Source organism: Bombyx mandarina, chromosome 07, assembly GCF_030267445.1.
Source record: "Bombyx mandarina strain Sakado chromosome 07, ASM3026744v2".
NCBI classification, from domain to species: domain Eukaryota; kingdom Metazoa; phylum Arthropoda; class Insecta; order Lepidoptera; family Bombycidae; genus Bombyx; species Bombyx mandarina.
In genome coordinates this window covers 7,164,132-7,187,030 of record NC_143214.1, presented here as the reverse complement: position 1 = coordinate 7,187,030, position 22,899 = coordinate 7,164,132, and the positions used below count along the sequence as shown (strand labels likewise).

Sequence of the window (22,899 nt, the reverse complement as noted above, 5' to 3'; positions counted from 1 at the left end):
TTATAATAGTAGGACACACTGATTCAAGGGTACAGAATTTGAGTTTCGAAAAGATTATTGGAATTGAAATAAAACAGCATAGTAATGATAAATATATTTTTACTGAATGTCACATAAGACACGTATGTATTTTGGTGTTAATGTTGTACACTTTATTCATTGGAGTCTGTCAGATGTCGATGAAAACTTTATTTTGTGGAATACTTCTCAGACATTTGTTATAAAAATAATACTAACAGGGTTTTTATCTTAAATTAACTAAATATATAGTCTTCTGCATCAAAATTAAAAATTCAAATTTTGAAACTTTCAATCTACACTGAAAGTAAAATTTACACACCTAATCTCAGTCAACATCATTAGCATTGGTAGAAGTTTCCCCTGAATGCTTTTCAGTTTTGGAATCCTTCATGGTGGGTTCCTCATCATTTTTGCCAGGTACCCAGAGCCCGGAAGCTATACATCTGTTCATGTAATAAATTGCTTCTTCTTGAGGAATTTTGGCAATGGTAGCTTGCAGCATTGGAACATCTTGGGCATCAAAGCACTTTTTCAATTCCTTTAATTAAAAAAAATTTTATATTATGTGTATGCAATTCAATGAAAATTATTTTTTACATTTCTTTATTTACCAAATTTGTACAGTCTTCAGAAGAATAATTTAATAAATTAAAAAATAATGATTGTATGGGTGTTTATTCCCAGCACCATTATTAATACTGCATTGTTGATTATCATTTACCTGCCTTTTGTAAACATGTAATTAAACAAAATGTCCCCTGCATCAGTAAACCAAAATATGACAGGCAGATATGGTTGACAGCATGGATGGAAGAAACATCATAAGGAAAAAAGTATGTTATAAAATTATATATTTTTTTCATTCAAATATATTTAATATGGTAAAATTAAAATATCTATTATGTAAACAGTTTGAGACCTTGACCTAGGGTCTGATTGCAACTGGTGACATTAATTATACATATTATTATCTTGACATCAGGTTAAGCCATGAGGGTTCTCAGCAACTACAGCAATAGAAAAACTGACTTCAGATTACGATTTTTTTATCATTGTCTTTGTATGTTGTATTATTTAAGCATCAAGCAAACATTACAGGTTTGATTTTTAAGAGAATTGCTGTGAAAAGTTCATTATCACACTAAAATTTGATATGGTAAATCTTATTTACTTTTATGAAATCCTAATATCTGCCTCCATAGGACCTGTTTTTTTTTCCTATCTTCTCTAGTAACCTCGAGGGGTTATTCTAGATTCGCCCAGCTAGTAGGTGAGCTCACGGGGCTCAAACCTGACGACGTTACTAACACGAACCCTAGCAAGAGCAGTGCTTTGCAGAATCTACCACGGGACCAGAAACGTTCGACGAGAATGATGACCAGTAGGACCTGTCGTGAGGCGAACCTTCCCTCAAGGCCTACATCAAGCAGTGAACGTTTGTGGACTGATAATTATGATGAATATAGGTTTATAAAATAATTAATTATATTTTTGAACTATAACCCTTTACCCATTCATAAACTAACAAGCATATACAGATAATAAAATTTCGTCAGTTTGTTCATTTATAGTATAGGCGCCATTTGAGTGCAAATGGTTAATTAGGTAATTTTTTCTTCTTGCTTAGATGGGTGGACGAGCTCACAGCCCACCTGGTGTTAAGTGGTTACTGGAGCCCATAGACATCCACAACATAAATGCGCCACCCACCTTGATATATAAGTTCTAAGGTCTCAAGTATAGTTACAACGGCTGCCCCACCCTTCAAACCGAAACGCATTACTGCTTCACGATAGAAATAGGCAGGGTGGTGGTATTCACCTGTGCGGACTCATAAGAGGTCCTACCACCAGTAAAAAAGTAAAAAAAAATGTTTATAAAAGGCTAATTTGCTTACATCAGGCAGCTCCTCATAAACTTCTACAGGATCCAATCCTCCAGGTCCCAGCCTGGCCTTTCTTTCTTCTTCCTCTGCCTCTTTTATGGCTTCCTGAATTTTTTCTGCAGCACGCTTCTTGATTCTAATTTTAAATTGCTTTAACTCATCTTCGAAAGCATCTTTATAAGCTTGTTCTGCAGTTTGTATTCTGAAATATATTAATTTTGTCTCATCAAAGCATAAAATGAGAAATGAGTGGTAATAGAATTTGATTGTGTACATTATTATGCAGCAGCCAATTTAAATGATGTCTTGACTTGAGTTAATGCATGATGTTTTCTGAGTTTATTTCATCTGTTTGTGCAACAAAACCTAATAATTGCAAAATAGTATTAAGTTAAATGCATGAAACACATAGTGGGTTATATTGATTATAAGAAAAAAAATTACACTCAATGCAAACAAAATAGATATTATTTCTCTTGGATAATAATGGTGGTGATATCTGAACAGCCTAAAACTATAAGCAAAACTCTGATACATGAACAAAGACATATTCTGATATCCTCCTAACAGTTAAAATTCATACATACATTCATAATTTTTTTTTTTGTAAAATTCTGTATTATATTTTTACAACTGGTTATGGATACTTTGAGCCCACACATATAGGCACCATCAAGGGGGTTTTAACTGTTATATCATAAAAATAGATATCAGCTTAAGCCTCAAAGTGGATGATATTCATGTAGTGCAGCATATGCACCATTAATAGAAATTAACAATTGCTTTCTATGCCTGTAATTCATAATTATATATTAAAAAGCAAAGCACCTAATATTATTTAACACAACACAATTTATTAATCCTTAATATCAAACTGGTGTAACTGATAATTGTAATGAATATATATCTTATAATGGCTGTATATAAAAATATTTCTATCTACTACATTTACAGATTTTTTTATGTATAAGAAAATTAATATTGCATTTGACTTCTTCTTTCATTCCTATTACCCTCTGCTGGGGTGTAGAGCTCAAATCAAATTCTTCCATTTACATTAGTCTTGGGCAGTTTGTTTTAACTCCTCCCACATCATGCCCAAGACGCCCATCTCCTGTTTCACCGAGCTACACCGAGTTGTTGCATTTGACTTGATAGATCATATTCATATTGCACTTACTTTGAAAAGAAAGAGCCAACACAAGCTCTTGGATCCACATCCAATTGTCTGGACAGTTCCAATATGTACTGCATGCAAATAGTCTGGTGGGCCACATGGGCCATTAGATCATGTTTCTGTAATTAAAAGTATTCATATTCATGAAATATTAGTTACAGACAAAAGTCATAACAGCACACCATATGTAACATGGCTTTTACTGAATATTTTAGGGATTTTTAGCTGTATACAATTAACTTTTGCTACTTCTAATTAATTTACTTAACTTACCTCCTCCATTTCTAAATTAATACACCAGATGACAAGGTAATTGGCAGTTTCTTCACAGACTAACTGGTTATGGTCCAGCAAAAATTTAGTGGAGTCCTCATATTTACGGAGCAATCCAAATTGCTTCAAAAATTTCTCATTCTCTTTGATAAATTTCTTCATTTTAGCTTCTTTTTCCTCTTCAGTGAGGTTTTCATTGCTGGGTCTTAATGCTTTTGTATTAATCACTGTTTTATTGAAACCCGGCTCACTAATGGTATCTACATTCCATGGCGTATGCTTATCTTTTTTTCTGAGTTCTTCATCCTTTTTCAGTATTTTTTTTTCATCATTCTCAAGCTCAGCTAGCATCTTTTTTAATGAATTTAGATTAGGGCTGTCGGCATCAGCTTCCGATATTTTTTTTCTGGTCTCGGTTAGACGTCGTTGGTTTTCTTTTTTTCTTTGCTCCAGTTCCTCTTTCTCCCGGCGTCGCTCTTCCATGCGTTCCACACGGGCCTGGTGCCGCCATCGAAACAATGATGGGGTATCAATGTTTGGATGGGTCTCGTCTTCATCGTCGGAAATCTAGAAAGCATACTCGTAAGTCATTGCACTCATATAAATTTAAAAGGTATTTTTACAAGACTCACTTCGATATCTTTCCATTTGCTGTAGTCGACCATTGTTTGAGAAACTTGATTTAGTTATTCACTTTGATAATATTCAAATATTTTGAACTTTACTAGTAAATTCAAAGAAAATTTGATTGGTTCCAGAAACTCGCAGAATCGAAAATTCTTTCACCTTTCAGACTTGTTTGACATTCGTTTAACGTAGTGATTCTACCATAGATTCTACACTCTTTGGACGTTCGGCTACTGACACAGACTATCTATACACTAATTTAACATTTCTATCAAAATAGGCTCAAGAGCCGTGTTCCAAACTACATAAGAGCTGACGGCTGACCATCGTCCAGCTTTTATTTAAGTCCTTTGGGTTCTTATGGTCAGCACATTGTAAGACATGGCCTCTTCCAAAAGTTACTACCATATTGAGGATTTAGTTAGGTCCTCAGGTAAAAGGTAAACCGTCAGCATGTTACTTCAAACAGATATAACTATATACTTTATATTGTACGTTGGCGCGAGGACGAATAGTTGAATTATTAAATGTTATGTTGATGTTGATAAGCCACACTTGTGATGTTAAGTCTCTTTCGAAGACGCTCGGGTAGCTGTTACCCAAACTTCCTGGATAAGTTCTAAAATTAGGTCATCGTTACATACTTCGTCATAAGTATATAATTAACTATGAATACAGACCAACCAATATGTTTTTAATAATATTAATAATAATCATATTAAAGTCTGTGATCAAATTGAAAATAGATATAGTTTGTCTTTAATATTATTTGTCAGTACAGACAAAGTCTTGGCAAAGTCTATATCATAATAGACTACCGTCTATTCTTTGACAATGAGAACCTTATTAATGTTCAAACTTTTAGTATGTAGGTACATAATTTAAAATTATAATTATTATAGTCAAATTTCTACTACTGGGGGACTATTATGTAACGTTTAAATGTCTGACCTTCTGATTGCTTTCTTTATATGGGCATTTTAGTCGGAGACGTCTATTGGAACTGCAGTTGAAAATAGAAATCACACTCTACTATAGAGGGTGATGTCCGACTTCTACGTGTGCACCATGTTACCGAAAAAAGCGACTAAGTGTGACAGATTCTCTATTCTTCGAAAAGGCTGCAAGCTAGGCGAGTCACACGTTCTCTCAAAAAATCAGACTCCTCATGCTTGGTTCAGAGCTTCCAGAAGGCAACGCATCAACGTTCTTGGCTTCTTAATGGAAGGTCACGCACATAGTTGTGGGATAACAAATGAAACTCTTTGAATGAAAGAACGGATTTAATAATGTAATATCATCAGTAAAGTAAAAGTATCAATATCAGTAAAAATATCAACACTCCGAATTTCCCGCTAATCTAGTCGTAGATAAGCCTGGCGAGTTTTAAATGAACAAATCGAATGAGTTTGTATCCCTGGTTTTCAATAATTTTTTCTTTTCGCAAAAGCGCTCATTAAGGTTGAAATAGGTGAAGATGCTTCTGTTGTGGTGTCCGTTATATTTTGCACGTGATCATCTATGTTTGTTGGTATTTCTGGCTGCGTCGCATCCGGAATACTAATTTGGAATTGTAGTAACACCACTAAGTACGTCACCATTGTTGCTAGTAACTGTAAAATAATGTTATGTAAAAAGCTAGTACTACAAGCCAAAGTGTACTAATAAATATCTGTTCCAAGGCGTCTATCTAATTGGGTTTCCAATAGCAATATCTATAAAGTATCAATCTAATGAGCTAAAATACGATAGAAAACGGCCAGGCATTGCCGTTATCCATATGCTAGACTAACCATATAGTATTATGTATAACATACTGTATCGTCCGCTTATAAGTTTTTGATGGCAATGAAATTATGGGAGGGGGTGTTATTCTTTTTCCTCCTTTTCTTCCCTTTATGTTGTTTCCATTCCGGCTTATCGTACGTCATCACTGCACTAACTGTAATTTGGTAGGTAGCGCTTTGGCTTTGCCCCTGGCATAGCTGAATGTCCATGGGTGACGGTAACCAATCACCATCAAGTGGGCCGTATGCTCGTCTACCTATAACGGAAATAAAAACAAAACACCTTCTCCCGCAGATCCTCTTTCACACAATTCATCCAAGTCTTTTTAAGATATACCACTCCTCACATTATATTGTATATATTCTACACATAATAATTATTACATTTTGTTTTTGTCATTAACAATTCAAAGTAAGAACTGTGGGAGAGTGAAGTTATTTATTTTTTACGCTGGAGGACATGTTGTGTCTTGTGTGTAGTGTCTGGTGTCTTGTGTCTGCATGCCAAGCAGTCTTTTTTCTGGTTCGAATGGTTGAAAAGCTGTAGGCTCCGGTAACCACCTCGTATGTACCAGATGGGTCTTGATCTATATTTACCATCTATATTAATAAAGGTGGCATTACTGCTGGTCAGTGTATGATAACGGGAAGTAACCTTGACAAATCTAGCATAATGGTTATATCTTATAGGAACCCGTAATTTCAAATGAATAGTCAGGATTTTACAATATAAGATGTTCTGACCTTACTTTTAACATTATAATTTCCTTGACAACTTTCTACAGCTATAATATACATATTATTATGTATAGGCGTTTCGTTTGAAAGAGCGTCAAGGCCTTGTTCCAATGTAATTTGTCTACGACAATGTGACGAGGTTTACGATGTGGCGTTTATAAAGAAACAATTAAAATTAATGACAGACTAACTGAGAAAAATAGAATAGTGCTGCTTCCTTTACCGATTTGAAAAGAGTACGATTGACATCAAAAAATCCTCCAAGACTGATCTGAGATGGATTCATTTCAGTGGCTCGAAGGAACATGTTCACTTCAGTTTGTGCATCTGTGTTCATCCACGACAGCTCCACCATTAACAGCTTCTTTTGAAAGTTTGTTCTCACCTTGTAGTACATACATAGATTAAACACATAATAGGTACATTTACAGGCATACTTAAGGATGTTATGTTTACTGTTGGTTATATATCGTTTATAAGTATCTTACAGCGCAGATTTAGATAGATGTGAATACCAGATACTTCTATTTTAATCTAGATATTTAAAATTTGGTGCCTAGTATTGTACATGTACCTCGAGAAGACAGAACTAGAAACCAGTAGAGGTGATTTCTTGATTAAATTGAAAGTAAACTATGTGAGATTTGAAAGAAATGTGCCGCTTTAACACTTCACCCTAACAAACGGAAGATAATAATTCAAATTAACTGAAATGTGATCAAATATCAACTTACGTTATGAGAAGCATAATGTGCTTCGTCACATATAAAGAAGAGTAGGAATACACTGCAAAGAGCCGTTAAAGCAAGACCAATGTCTTTTGTTCCGAAGCCTTCAGAAATTTTACTGAGTAGTCCGTAAATTGATAGAGTTATTATTAAAAATAAGTAAAGATTGACGAATGTGAAGGTGTAGCAGTTCGCAACTCCAGTGTTTCTGGCTAATTTGCTAAGTCGAAGCCAGAGGGCGCGGTATTTTGCAACTTTTCCTGCTGGCCCTACGTGGCGGAGGGCCTAAAACATTAAATGTTGTTTGGTTAACGTTACTAAATATTCGCGAATAGCTTTATATCTGCAGAATCTCAAATACTGTTAATACTTACTTGTTGAAAGTCATCGGCTAAGACATTGGCACAAAGACTTAATATCTCACAGAGAAGATACCAGTATCCACCAAGCATGTACGTCAAAATTTCAAGGAAAACGTAAGGGATGATTTGCGATGTTTTAAAATGTACCATGGTAACATGCGTCACTATAACTGAAGTGGTTGATAGAATAGGTATTATAATTGCAATCAATAATGATTTTTTGTAGAGTTTAACTGGAAGAATCCGATTTGAGAGTTGCTTATATGTTACCTGAAAAATAACAATGTTTAAGTACATTTATTTGGAAGCAAGTAATCTAACACATCACCATTTACCTCAAATTGGACCCAACCGTTCAGAACGTTGGCAATTTTACGTGTTTCATACCATAAAATTGGCACGACAGTCAACGGGAACAGATACACGGTAAATAAGTATTCGATGACGGCTTCTTCAAATTTCCCTTCGGAGTTGCGTACAATTTGAACTTTATGAAGAGATAAATACGAAATATAACTAACAAGAATAATAAACACGGTGAGTGAGTAAACCATCGCAGGTGATATAAAATGAAATTCATTCACCCCTGAAGTCGTTCTGGTTAAAGGAAGAACCCCCATTATCCTGAGAACCATGAAAACAGGTTTAATGTTTTCATAAATTATGTCCTTATTAATAAATGGATCTATTAGATTATTCTTCATGGGTATAATCGCATTCGGAGAGTTAACTTTAGGTGTAGGCGCTGGTGATACATCCAGAAATATGGGTTTATTCTTAGATTTCGCCTCCGTTTGCACAGGAAAACCGTTAGGAATTGGTACACTAGTTCGAAAGAAATTATTTTTTATTTCGAAGGACATTTTCGAAGGTCCGTGTTAGACGTATCTGAAGTTCATGTGCGACTGAACAAATTTGATAGTTAACATTGACCAAGTGAAGTTTTTTCTCGAAAAGACGTAGCTTAATGACTTAAGGGAGGTGACTCCTCATATTTCATTGGTTGACAAGTTGATTGTGGCAAGTCAGCTATTCCTCGTCCTTGCATTAAATTTTCAGAGTGCACTTCACCTTGAAATAAGACTTAGGTACGTTCAGTTCTTTTTTTATAGAATTGACCTCATACAATCTCCGTAAAACATAATTATATGTTCATAAAGCTGGAATATAATTTGTTTTCAAACGGGAAACTTGGTTATCGGCCATACGAGTTAATGTTTCTAATTTATCGGTTAAAGTTGTTCTAAGCATAGAAACTTTGTTGGTTCTATGTATTTAAGAACCTAATAAATACGCACTGAATATGAATATAAGCTTTCGATACTATAGAAGAGAATACTATAGAAAATTATTTATCAAATCTAATAGTAGTGATCCCGAAATCAATACGAGTGATCACAAGGTTTGTAATTAAACGATGATTGTACCATATCGATAATTAATTTGTTTTTATCCGTTGCAAAATTTTGAATCAAATCATGTTGTTTCATATAGTTAAGTACAGTATTTTAATCGAATAAAATCTATTCGATGTTTACAAAATTAAGTGGTTCTTACACAACGAATAGGTTGGGCATTCAATTTGAAATTGGATAATTTTAATTATATTTACACTTAACTTTTAATGTTCTAGATTCAACGAGCTTACATATGTACCTACTTGTGTTTACCGAAGCCCATAAATATTACAATGTGAAAGCCAGTAAGTACGCTGAGGTTTGAGATCGGACCCTCAATTCTAATAAAAAATGGCTCACTCTTGAACCGATACGCATGGGTGATTTCGTATAGAAATAGATAAGAAGATCATTGTTTTTTGTGTCGTAAGAGAACTTAGTCTACGGTGCAGCGGAGTCGATACAGCATTGATGGTGTTTGAGTGAAAACCTGGAGGAGAAGACCTGGTAGCCCTGTACACACTTGGCAACACACCCTAGAGAGCGAGATGAGGACTACCTGCCTGACAGCGTGTGAGAGCCCTATGTTCCAGCGGGGTACCCTAGGACTACAACATCAAGAGATCTTTGTGTCATCAATATGTTGAGAGTGGTTTATGGACGAGATATAAACTTATTATATGTCCTCAGCGTTGCTTTTACAAAAAGAGAAATTGGAAAGAATTATGGAGAGAAATACGACAAGTAGCAAGGGACAGTTTTACGTACCAAGAGATCTGCGAACTTGTACCCATGTTTTCGTGAGACGGGACCATGTTCGCAGACCCCTTGATGCGCCCTATTCTGGTTTACAAAAAGTATTAAAACGCCAGTAAATTTTTTTTCAAGGTTGAACTCCAGGTTAGAAAGGTCAAAGTTTCAATAGATCGTGTGAAATCAGCTTTTATAATTCATCCTACTCCATCCCCAACAACCACTTTGTTGTCTGCACCAGTTTGAGAAGAGGACAAGAAGTGGAAGACGAGTGCGATTCTCAGACTACTACCAGGCCTAGCTAGATCAGAAGTTCGAGCGCTGTAGCGATCCCGGAGGGGAGAGATGTGGCAGTAGCCATCATTTTCGCCCGCGCGGTAGACCGACGGTCCGAATATTGTTATTCGGAACTTGTATATATGCAAGCTTATCTTGAAAATGTCGTAAATGAGATTCAGGCATTTGTCAAATATCTTGTGTTGTATGATGGCTACCGCCACAGAATAATGGCGGCAGAGGTGGCATGATGTTTATCTGTGAAACTTTATAATACAATCTACCATAGGTCATTACGTTATTTATAAGATTTTTAGCTTTCTTAAATTACAACACATCGAATTTGAACTCTGGCGCAGTTATCTCGCTAGAAGGAAACAGCAAACAGACGATTGAAACTATCTATAAATCAGGAAATTATGTTTGGAAAAAAAAACAATTTTGAAGATACAAAAATATACCAGACCTTAAACAACCAACTCCAGTTATTTCGAAAGGTTAATAAAATTACATTTTATTGTCACACATTGTGCCGATAAATATTACGACGTTTGGAAACACCTGCCCCGCGAAACATAAACTTAGTCGATAGATACTTGTCTCAGCGAATGAATGTCGATGCCTTTTATGGACCGTTAAGGTTTAGGTAGGCAATAAATAGAACTCAACAGTAAACAGTGTTGCTGGGCGATGGACAATAATAAAAAGTGATAATATTAACGCACTTACCAAGAGCACTTTTCATTAGACGAGGTTTTGTGGTCTTTGGTTTCAGTGTAGTTTTAGACAACATAGCCTATGCCTCAAGTTATTTTGTTTCATTGTACTGAACAGTCTATGTGCATCAAATGATCGCGCATGCAGAATCCTTGGCATAAATACTCTGCTTGACAGTCTTCGTGACCTAAAGGATAAGACGTCCGGTACATTCGCGTTGAGCGATGCAATGGTGCTCGAATCTCAGGCGGGTACCAATTTTTCTAATGAAATACGTACTCAACAAATGTTCACGATTGGCTTCCACGGCGAAGGAATAATATCGTGTATAAAAATCAAACCCGCAAAATTATAATTTGCGTAATTACTTGTGGTAGGACCTCTTGTGTGTCCGTGCGGGTAGGTACCACCACCCTGCCTATTTCTGCCGTGAAGCAGTAATGCGTTTCGGTTTGAAGGGTGGGGCAGCCATTGTAACTATACTTGAGACCTTAGAACTTATATCTCAAGGTGGGTGGCGCATTTACGTTGTAGATGTCTATGGGCTCCAGTAACCGCTTAACACCAGGTGGGCTGTGAGCTCGTCCACCCAAGTAAGCCATAAAAAAAAATTGACATTGTCTGAGGTGCAGATACGTAAGTGCGTGTTCTCGGGCGCAATCGTTTTTTGTATACCGTATCATAAGTACTGCATAATTAGGAATTATGTGTTCCCTGGTTCAGGAGACGGGATAGTATTAAATTCCAATTATAGAGCATTAAGTTGAGTTTAATAATATTGTGGCTGTGTTTATTTTTAACCTTTTATAATTTGTAAGAACAGTACCTACTATTGTTGGATTTTAACGTTGGCAACCTCCGGGGATAGCTGGAATAGCCTCCTAAGCTACCGGTGAATAGGTATGGAAAAAAGCCACCTGTAAATCACATTCATGCAATATTAAACTGCGATCGTTTAATAAGCCATTATTGTACCCAGTGTACCCATTATTGTACCCATTATTTTACCTTCGTCGGCGTACTCACGTAGCTTCAATGCTATAAAAATGCAAGCTTAACGAAGTGTATAGTCTTACGTGCTTTTGCAATTCCTGTAATCAATACTACGCAAGTAACGTGAGGTACAAAACTTAATAAATATTTTCCCAGCAAAGCAATAAAAAATGTTGTAAAATTTTGTTATTTTTTAAACATACATTCAGTGAGCAGGTATGTTCGGTTTATGTGTTGAGAAAAATTTAATCGACATGACGTCTGGTGTACGGTAATCAAATATCGCAGGCTGGTATCAATCTTTCTAATGAACTACGGATTTTACTCATAGTTACGAACGACGTCCACGATGAAAGAATCAAGTTGTGTAAATATCAAACACAAAAAATTACGTAGGTAATTGAGACATTGAGACAGAGAGTTCAAGTCTCAAGGTGAATTCACGTTGTAATTTGACGTGTATGGGCTCCGATAACTACCTAAAACCGTGTGGGCTGTGAGGTCCTTCACTTTTGAGCAATGAAAAAAAAACAAATGTTCAAAATTTGATGGGGTAGTGGTTGAAGTAAGCTGAGTTATGAGATGATACGAATATTACGATACTATTACGATTTTTTCCCTATCTATGCTGGTAGCCTCAGGGGGTTATGCTAGCTTCACCGATCGAGTAGGTGAGCTCAGGGGGCAATAAGCTGACAAATTTGCTAACAATAGCCCTAGTGAGGGCAGTGTTTCGTTTTTTTTTTTATTATTATTGAAGGATTACTGGTGGCTGGGAGGCCTTTCCAGTTTCACCAGGACAGATGGGCGAGCAAAGGCTTAGCCAGGAGGGGTGAGAATTGCTAGCAGCTGCCCGAGCACCTCCGAAGGAGACCTAACAACTCAATAGCAACTGCTTCGCGAATGAATCTTAGGCAGTGTTTCGCAGAATCTACCACCAGATCGGAAACGCGACCCACTAAGAAGATCCGGTGAGAAACTCAGTCGGCTGTGTGTTAAGCGACGGGTTCGACGAGAATGGTGACCGGTGCTTAGGGTACCCAAAAGCACAGATAGTGGATCGGGAAGATCGGAAATAGGTACGTATTTTGGGCAGCGGCGACTGTTTACGGTCCGCAGGATCAGGTACGTAGTTACCGGTGGCCACGATACAAGGTTTGAGGACGCTAGAATGTTCTCGACGCATCGAAAATGATAAATGGGGATATTGACTAGGAACTATCTGTCATTCTATACAAATTATTATTTTCCTATTATTCCTTCTTCATTTAAGATGCCCGGCCTAAACATTTCGTATAGGAAAAAAATAGCAGCTTGGGAAAGAAAGAGCTAGAAGTACTTACCGGATTAAAGTGGTTGCAATCGTTTAATTATTTACTAACTGACGGTTAATAGCTTTGTAAGTGAATCAACTTTAATGGTGTCCCTCTTGGCTGACTGGAGGTTTCCCATCAGTGTATCCCGGCCGTCATCAATTTACCTTATACTCGATTAACCTCGGCGCGATGCAGATAAATTTGATTGTGTACGGCTTAGGGACATCTGGATAACCATTCTTCTAATGGCCTTCCTGGGATCACTCGCATTTATTTTGAACTGTACTCCTGCATTTAATGAAAAATTTTACGATACGTTGAAGTCCCACTGGTGGTAGAGGTAATCGCAAGCCGTGTAGGTTTCACAGTTCCATTTATTTCTATGTGCATCACTCACACTACCCATTTGAAGGGTAACACAAAGTGGCCCTTGAATTGGTTCGCCAACTTCAGTAGCATAGAACATGAGACGAATAACCCAGCAATTCATGAATTCGCCGTGCGGGTACCAGGTCGATAGTATTGCTGAGAGAGGAATTTGCAGAATGCTAGTGGACTTACGACCTTAGTGTATATAGGTTTAAGAGGCCCCTATCAATACAATACGATAAAAACAAAAAAATAACCTGTAACAATTGTGTCAAAAGTGTCTGTATCAGTGAAAACGAAATCGAAAGTAGTTCAAGTATTTCCCACAGATAAAATCTATTTACGATCATAATATCATATTGAATATTTCTAATCGATTGAAATTTAGATGGAAAATCCTGACATTAGAAATATCCGAGGAAGCAACCAATTTGTCTAGCATATTGAAATCCCGGGATCCCGAGCAGTATTCAAGTGGTCTTTGCGTCACTCACACCCGTAGGTACTTCAATCTTATTCCGTTCCGATTAGGAATGATTATTCATTAAAGTTTCGTGTAATTTAATATTTGTTTATACATATTATTTATATTCTTGTGTAGTCTAGGCAATTCAAATTTTTTGTAAGATAAAATCGATGAGAGAAATTGTGCAGAAACTTTCAATGATGCGCGTTGTAACCATAATGTTCTGTTATAGACTAATTTGTTGTTTTTTGTCTACGTTCCACGGTTTTGCTTGTCGGCTATTGACTTTTATTATACCCAGCTGCTATCGGAGTTTCAGAGGAGGTTTCTAGTACAGCACCGACGGTAGGTGTGTAAGTGGGCGTGTGTGTGTGTGTGTGTGTGTAGGTGTGTGTTCTACGAAAAACATATAAATTTTTCAAACTGCCGTCTCGCGTCTATTTTATTTCGGCTTTTCTTTTGACACTTTATATCGCCACGAAGGCTTGCCTTTGATGAGTAGTAGTAGTAGTAGTAGAGTAGTATTGAAATATATAGACTGGTGTGTTCATGTGTGTGAAGAAGCCTTAGCAAAGAAATCTGAAAAGCATTATAAATTAAGTTTTAAGAATTTATTAATGATATTTAATAAGCATATGTACCTAGTCAGGTCATAAGTATTGTCACACAGTAAAAACTTTTCTTTTAGAATGCTGGCCACAAAAAACTTTATTGAATTCGAATTTCGAATTGTTCATGAAAATAAAAATGTATACTTTTAGAATTTTTACTAATTTTTAAATATGGAGTGGACGCTTAAAGAAGGCCGTGTTGCAGTTATTGCGTTGCATCGTTGCGGTTACGCGCCAATTCAAATTTTTAACATACTGAAAAATTTGAATATAACCAAATGATTCGTTTATCGTACCATCAAACGATACAATGAAGACTCTAGTGTAGATGACAGGTCAAGAAGTGGTCGCCCTCGGTCTGTTAGGACTCCAGCAGTGATAAAAGCTGTGAAGGCGCGAATTCAAAGAAATCCCAAACGTAAGCAGAAACTGTTGGCCCTTCAGATGGGGTTAAGCAGAACCACGGTGAAAAGGGTGTTAAATGAAGACTTAGGGCTTCGGGCATATCGAAGAAAAACAGGACATCGTTTGAATGCTCGTCTAATGGACCTGAGACTGAAGAGATGCCGCGCTTTGTTGAAGCGGTACGCGGGAAAAAAATATCGGGAAATTCTTTTTTCGGATGAAAAATTTTTTACCGTAGAAGAGAGCTACAACAAACAAAATGATAAGGTGTACGCACACAGTAGTGAAGAAGCGAGCAACCGTATTCCGCGTGCCCAACGAGGTCATTTTCCATCCTCGCTCATGGTATGGTTGGGAGTTTCTTATTGGGGCTTAACAGAGGTAGGTACATTTTTGTGAGAAAGGTGTAAAAACGAATGCAGTTGTGTATCAAAATACAGTCCTGACGAACCTTGTGGAACCTGTTTCTCATACCATGTTCAATAACAGGCACTGGGTATTCCAATAAGATTCGGCGCCAGCTCATATAGCGAAGAGCACACAAGACTGGCTGGCGGCGCGTGAAATCGACTTCATCCGGCACGAAGACTGGCCCTCCTCCAGTCCAGATTTGAATCCGTTAGATTACAAGATATGGTAACACTTGGAGGAAAAGGCGTGCTCAAAGCCTCATCCTAATTTGGAGTCACTCAAGACATCTTTGATTAAGGCAGCCGCCGATATTGACATGGACCTCGTTCGTGCTGCGATAGACGACTGGCCGCGCAGATTGAAGGCCTGTATTCAAAATCACGGAGGTCATTTTGAATAAACTTTAGTGTCATAAGAATCTATGTTTTGTTAAGTTCATTTTGGTATATGAATGGTTACATAATGAATAAACTTGTTTCAATTATTTTACATTAAACATGTGACAGAATTTATGACCTGACTAGGTATAATATGTATCGATCTTCGAATCCTGCAGGCTGGTACCAATTTTTATAATGAAATACGTACTTGACAATTGTTCGGGATTGACTTTCACGGTGAAGGAACAGCATCGTGTAATAAAAATGAAACCCGTAATAAATATAATTTGCCTAATTACTGGTGGTAGGACATCTTGAGAGTCCGCGTGGGTAGTACCACCAACCTGCGCATTTTTTGCCATGAAGCAGTAATGCGTTTCGGCTTGAAGGCTGGGGCAGTTGTTGTACTGTAAAAAGTGAGATCCCCTACCACCAATTATTACGCAAATTATAATTTGGCGGGTTTGATTTTTCTGGCACAATTCTTTCTCTTTATTCTTTCACCGTGGCAGTCAATCGTTGTTTATTATTATTAAAAACTGGTACATTTTTACGAGATTCGAACACCTCTACATCACTTGATACGAATGCACCGAGCGTTTTATTTTTTATGCCACGACTTGAGGCCATTTTAATTACGATACTCTAAATAAAAATATGTAGTTAGTTTTTACTTGATTATTTTTATAGAATAGAACGACTCAAAACAGTCACAGTATTCGTGCTCAGGGAAGACAACAATGTGTTTTGGAAACATAATAACCCACAGACACAACCCACTGAGTTTGGCTCGTAATTCCGATTCGGTGGTAGATTCACCGAAGTATTGTCCTTGCTAGAGCACATGTTAGCAGACTCTTATAATGAGCCACATGAGCTCGCTCATACATAGAACGAAGCCATAATAGCTTCCCGAGGGTACTATTGGTGGGACAAAAAAAAAGATAATAGTTTTGATCGTGTCTTGAAATTCTATTAACTTATCATGATTAAAATCTGCTGTGCTGATGTGATAAAGAGTCGAGAAGAGCGGCTTTCATAATTTAATTTGACAGCCCACCTTAAGTATGTTTCAGAAATCATTACACGACGATAAAAGCGGAGCCAGCCAAGGCTCATTAAATTTGCGAGGACCCTTTTTATACCTTAGAAAGAGCTGACCTCAAAAGCTAGCGTAAAACGTTATTTTTCCAATAAATGCTTCTATCCAATCACGATTCTTTTCTTACGAATACGTAAAAATAATGATTTGTCAATTATAGTAGATATTTGTTGTTGTCTTACCGTGGTTAAATTAAGTAGGCAGCTGTTTTGTTTATCAATTTCATACAAATATTTGACCGAATAGTTAATTAATTTACTAAGTTAATCGTATCAAAGAATTTATGCAATGTGTTTAGATTAAGAAAGTCCGCATTTAAAAAACACTATTCGAATATTTTATTTCAAATTCAGAATTTTATAGCGAAGCGAAATTTGAAATTCAATAATTTAATTTGTAAAGTCCCGAATTTGAAGTTTATAAATATAATAGCATTCCACTCGCAGTTTCGACTACGTGAACTACGGTTTATACCATACGGGTACAAACTTGCGCTCAGTTGTGCTAAAAGAGTAGTTTTACTATACATTGGTATATTTTTTCCGCAATTCGAACTATAACTATGCTGAGTTTCCTTAAAATCGGTTTAGTGGTTTGGGCGTGAAAATTTAAAGCCCCTCGTGAATCAAACTACACTTCTTATTTCAATCTTGGAGGGAGCTTGAAACGCCTCTTTTCTGAGGGCTGATAGGTTTGTTGGGGGGCCTAGGATGGCAAAAGCGAAAATCCCATCAAGACGCAGAAACTAATACTTGATCCAGCTGCGAACCAGTTCTCAATCAAGTTTGATACTTATTTGCTAAGTAGTACAAGTGACCGAGCGTCTTTCTTTGTGTAACAACTAGGTACTTCATCACATAGCTACATATTATAGTAACGTTTGTTCTAAGCAACTATTAAATTAAAAGTGTTTTGCACACTAAAACATTGTGAAATATTTAAGTAGGTACTTCATTTACGTTACACAGAAAATAATGTTTAGAAAACATCAATTATATTGTGGATAGGGATCATACGCATTTAGTTAGTAGGTATAGAAGCCTACTTGTCTCCAAATAGTTGTAGGCTATGTATTACTGTAACTTACATACTTAAGTTAACCCATTGCATTTGAGTTCATTTCAATTAATTACTCATTTGACGGATATGAATTGGGACGAGCGACTTGAAAATATGAAACATTAAAAATTATGGGGCAGTATGTGGGCTGGCTGAGACTAAATTATAAATGAAAAGGTAGGCGCTCTTTAGTCGCTTTTAAAGTGTTAAATTAATATTAAAAAGTACTAAATGGAAAACGTTATACGTCGGCAACGAGCTGTAATCATTATAGAGATCTAGATAGCTACGGTTGTAATTAAAACTACTTTTACCGTTTAATATCACGTTATGCTATATGCAAATGTAGTTTCCATATTTTCGTTGGTTCTGTTTCAGCCACGATTTTTCGGTTCGATAAATAGAATAGTAATTCATCGAATGCATTACGCCTCAGGGTAGATATAAATATTCACATTGTGATGTCTACGGGCCGCGAGGTTTTTTATGGAACAAAACATTTTTCTCCAATCATTGGGCACGAGATACAAATCACAACGTGTAATGTGTTAGTAGATAAAGAGCGTTATCTACTAATATTGCACGTAGAGTCCGAATGGCGCTATCAACCAATTGTTGTCGAGTCCATCTTTATTGATCCTCGCCACATCGGTACGATCTTTATCAAGAACGGGATTCGATTCACGCGGAGGACTGTAGACTTTATGACTTTCAGTGTCGTGTAGACATGTGTAGACGTGTCGGAGGCTTCTAAAGCAAATCCGGGGCTGGGGCTGCCCTTGTACTGCTTTCCTGTGCCTCGGGAGAAGCTGTTTTAATAGCATATTTCTAGCTAAGGTTTTACTTTTAAATATTGCATCACCATATTGTACTAGTTCGAGTTAATGAAAATTTACTTTAAAAAAAACAAGTATCTTGTATGCGCTCATTCCTTTTGCTTGTGCCAGTGAACCAATCAAGTAAAAACAAAAAAATAATGAAATTGACAATTCACATTTTAATGGCAATTGTCTTTTTGTGTTTTTTCTCCCATTTCATGGCCTGCAATGGCAATTGTTATTTATCAGGAGATTTAATGTTCAATAAAATAAAACGTATTCATATCAATGTTCATTATACTTAAGCTCAAAAAATAAAGGTGGTTATGGGATACCTACTTTTTAATTTTACATACAAAAGTCATTAAAAGATTTTGAGAATTTTAGTAATATCAACACATTACAATTTGTGTTGATTTTAGTACAGATCTTAATTATATCAATGGTTATTAAAATAGATTAATTGAATTTAAGGTAAATAATATAAATGAAATGGTTAAATTATTATTTTTACAAAAATAAATTATATTTATAATAAATTATTTATTGTACTTAAGCGAAAAGTAAGTTAAAAATACTACTTTACCGCAGACAACTGCTTCCTAAGCAGGCAAGCTACTTATCAAACGATACAGTCTAATAATTTATATAGAATTATTTAATTATAAATATATACAGTCACTATATTTAATTATTATTATCATGACTGCTGTAACTGAAAATTGTATAAATTCTATTATGACTCAAATTGCTTCCAAATATAAGTTTACAAATTGGCAGTACTCTCATGATAAATTTGAATGTATAGCACAAAATTATTTCGGCATCCTGATTCCAGTAGTATTCACTGGGTATAGAGCTGAAAAGTATATAGAAATTCCAATTGTTTTGAAACTTGCACCAACAAATGAAAAATCAAGAGTTAGTGGTGCTGTAACAGCTATGTTTGCAAGAGAAATATATATTTACACTTCAGTTTTCGAAGTCTATCAGGAAATGCAACAGAACTGTGCTTTTACTTCAAAAATAGTTATTCCAAAATGTTATCTTGTATCTAAAGAATTTTGTAAAGAATTCATTGCATTGGAAAATATGTGCACACAGGGATACAAACCATTCACAACAGGAATGTTTTTGAATTTAGAACATATTATTGTATCTTTGAAAACACTGGCCAGATTTCATGCATTCTCATTTATTTTGAAAGAAACAAATAAAAATACATATGATGAAATTACAAAAGTATGTATACCTTTAACAGAAAAGTCAAATAAGAGATACATAGATATTATGATTGACAGACTTTCAAAAGCTTTAGATAAATTTAAAGGAACAGAATATGTGCCTCTTTTACAAACATTAAAAGATAATTGTGTGACTTATTTTCAAGAAGCTATAGACCTTGTGAAAGGGAAATGTATATGTCATGGAGACATTTGGAAGGAAAATATACTATTTAAGTATGAGGTACATAATTATATGTTGTACTATGATTCTTAGCCCAAATTGTATATAAATTAAATTTTTCATTCTTATTTTAGGGAAATGTACCAGTAAATGCCTGCCTGATAGATTACCAAACATCACGGGAATCGAGTCCTGCAGTAGATACATTGTACCTAATTATCAGTAGCACTGACACTGAACTCCGACAAAAACATTTTCATAAACTCTTGGATACATATTTTCAAACATTTGATCAAATGCTTTCTGAAGCTACATTGATTACTGACAAAGTGTATTCAAGAGAAATGTTTAACAATGATTTGAAAATTGTTTGGCCAGCATGCCTTATTACTGCTAACACTGCTTTATGGCTCTCAAGTGGTTTACAGCAAGAGGGTCATATTAGAAGTAAACTTGTATGGAATACTTCTGAGGAGATGGAAAGAGCAGTGAATAATTATAAAAATAAAATAAAAAGTATAATTAACGATTTCTGTAGTTATGGGTTTTTGAATCTCGAAACAGTAAAATGATAAAATATGGATGATGAATATTTATGGATATGTTTTATTAAGCAATCATGAAATACTTTAAATTTCTATTTACAATTTAACTATCAGTTTATATATTTTGTATAAAAATATATTGTTGTAATTCTAAGTATTTTATTGTTTAAAGTTAATACGATTTTTTTGCAGTATTTTTTTAGGGTTTGCCCCTTGAATATGATAGTCCATGACTACGTGAGTATTCGAAAAGGCAGAACAAATAAAATTATTAATTTGGGCGTTTAATTTCTTTACACGTAGGTACTAATAAAATTATTACCTAAATGTGGAAGTTGCTCGTTTATTTTTTTATTGCTTAGATGGACGGATGAGCTCACAGCCCACCTGATGTTAAGTGGTTACTGGAGCCCATAGACATCTACAACGTAAATGCGCCACCTACCTCGAGATATAAGTTCTACGGTCTCAGTATAGTTACAACGGCTGCCCCGCCCTTCGAACCGAAACGCATTACTGCTTCACGGCGGAAATAGGCGGGGTGGTGGTACCTACCCGTGCTGACTCCCAAGAGGTCCTACCACCAGTTATTACGCAAATTATAATTTTGCGCGTTTGATTTTTATTGCACGATGTTATTCCTTCACCGTGGAAGTAAATCGTAAACATTTGTTGAGTACGTATTTCACTAGAAAAATTGGTACCCGCCTGCGGGATTCGAACATCGGTGCATCGCTACATTCGAATGCACTTGAAGTTTTATCCTTTAGGCCACGACGTGAATATGCATGTGCCATTTCAATAGAAGCACAGTCGTATAGCAGAATATGAGAACATCGTGCGCCTCTTTATCTTTTTTATTTACCTACTTATTTGCTGGTAGCCTAGGGGGCTATTCTAGCTACGTACGGACGGGTAGGTAAGCTCACGGGCTCAACCGGAGAGATTTTGCTAAAACTAGCCCTAGCAAGAGCAGTGTTTCGCAGAATCTACTGCCGGATCGGAATCGCGACCCACTGAGAAGATCCGGCGAGAAACTCGGTGCACTGTATCTATATAGGTTAGGCCTTGTGGGCCTCATTTTTAAGATCACGACGAACTTTTGACAATTGAAGAATTATCGCAAGTCATTTTTAACTTCAAAGATACCTAACCTTGTGACAGAAATTAGGGTAAATTTTATAAATAGGCACTGTGTGCTTAGTGCGATTCTCGATCGCGTAAAAGTTAACTCAAATTTGTATTTTGTATGGAGTTGGAACGTTTGCCTATGTTTGACGTTAGGGGCGCTGTTCCAAAGTTAAAAACTCGCTTTTTTTACCCTACCTATGCTGATAGCCTTGAGAGGCTACATCAGCTTCTCCTTGACGTGTAGGTGAACTCACGGGGTTTAAACCGGGTGTGTTGCTAACACTGGCCCTAGCGAGACCAGTGTTTCGCAGAATCTACCATCGGATTGGAAACGCGACCCACTGAAAAGATCTGCCGAGAAACTCAGTGGGCTTTGTGTATGGGTTAATTCATCCGTCGGTTCGACGAGGGCGGTGACCGTTGCTTTTGGTACCTAATATCACCGTTAATGGATCGAGTAAAACTCGCACTAGACCGTAAGCGCATTAAGGCGTATTTTCAATCCGTACGGAATCAGCCGCAGTTTGGAGGTCAGTGCCGTTATCAATTTGCTTCAATTTCTCAAGGCAGCTGATAACACCAGGTAGACCATGAGCTAGTTCACCCGTCAAGTGCAGCTTTTATTTATTAAAAACAAATATTTTTTGTTTTGTTGTTTTTTTTACAGCACACGAATGATGTGATTGACTTATTATCACACATCGAAAATTTAGAGGTTATTATTATTAGTTTAGGTTACCTACCTAAAAAAATCCTAAAAATAAAAGTAGACAATGTGGTAAGTAATAAAATTGTGAAGCTTTGTAAAGTTGAGAGTATTGTGAGCGAATACACTCAGAGATTGGTCCGCAGATTGCATCTGCATTTTAAATTATGGAATCGTGCTTCGTTTTACAGACGAGAGCTCAAAAGTTTTGTCGCCTGTTTTATTCCAATGACTAATTATATTCGCAGTTTTCTATTTTGTGTTGTATTGTGTACGTCAGTTAAATAAACTTACATTAGAATGGCGATGACTGAAAATACAAAACAGATGGTAAAAAGATTGTTTGATAAAATAATGTTTTTATCGTTGTCCTAAAACCGTGATTTACACTGAATTCTTGTTTATTAAAACCAATAAGCTTAATGTTGCTATTTATACT

The 22,899-nt window shown here is 36.2% G+C and overlaps 3 protein-coding genes across 3 annotated transcripts; 1 reads left to right on the top strand and 2 right to left on the bottom strand.

Moving 5' to 3' along the window:
- Positions 1-82: 82 nt before the first annotated feature.
- Positions 83-4,239, bottom strand: Cdc37 (cell division cycle protein 37). Its single transcript, XM_028169555.2, has 5 exons — positions 3,989-4,239; positions 3,357-3,923; positions 3,087-3,202; positions 1,919-2,108; positions 83-559 (listed from the first exon to the last, which is right to left on the bottom strand). The coding sequence occupies exons 1-5, from the start codon at positions 4,019-4,021 to the stop codon at positions 347-349; spliced, it is 1,119 nt and encodes a 372-aa protein (XP_028025356.2). The 5' UTR covers positions 4,022-4,239; the 3' UTR covers positions 83-346.
- Positions 4,240-5,255: 1,016 nt separating this feature from the next.
- On the bottom strand, positions 5,256-8,580 carry Gr63a (Gustatory receptor 63a). The gene is made up of 5 exons (XM_028169551.2): positions 7,934-8,580; positions 7,611-7,868; positions 7,243-7,521; positions 6,732-6,893; positions 5,256-5,596 (listed from the first exon to the last, which is right to left on the bottom strand). Exons 1-5 carry the CDS (start codon positions 8,459-8,461, stop codon positions 5,408-5,410), a joined length of 1,416 nt encoding a protein of 471 aa, XP_028025352.2. The 5' UTR covers positions 8,462-8,580; the 3' UTR covers positions 5,256-5,407.
- Positions 8,581-19,330: 10,750 nt separating this feature from the next.
- On the top strand, positions 19,331-20,780 carry LOC114239395 (uncharacterized). The gene is made up of 2 exons (XM_089728656.1): positions 19,331-20,138; positions 20,213-20,780. The coding sequence occupies exons 1-2, from the start codon at positions 19,374-19,376 to the stop codon at positions 20,648-20,650; spliced, it is 1,203 nt and encodes a 400-aa protein (XP_089584782.1). The 5' UTR covers positions 19,331-19,373; the 3' UTR covers positions 20,651-20,780.
- The last annotated feature ends 2,119 nt before the right edge of the window (positions 20,781-22,899 follow it).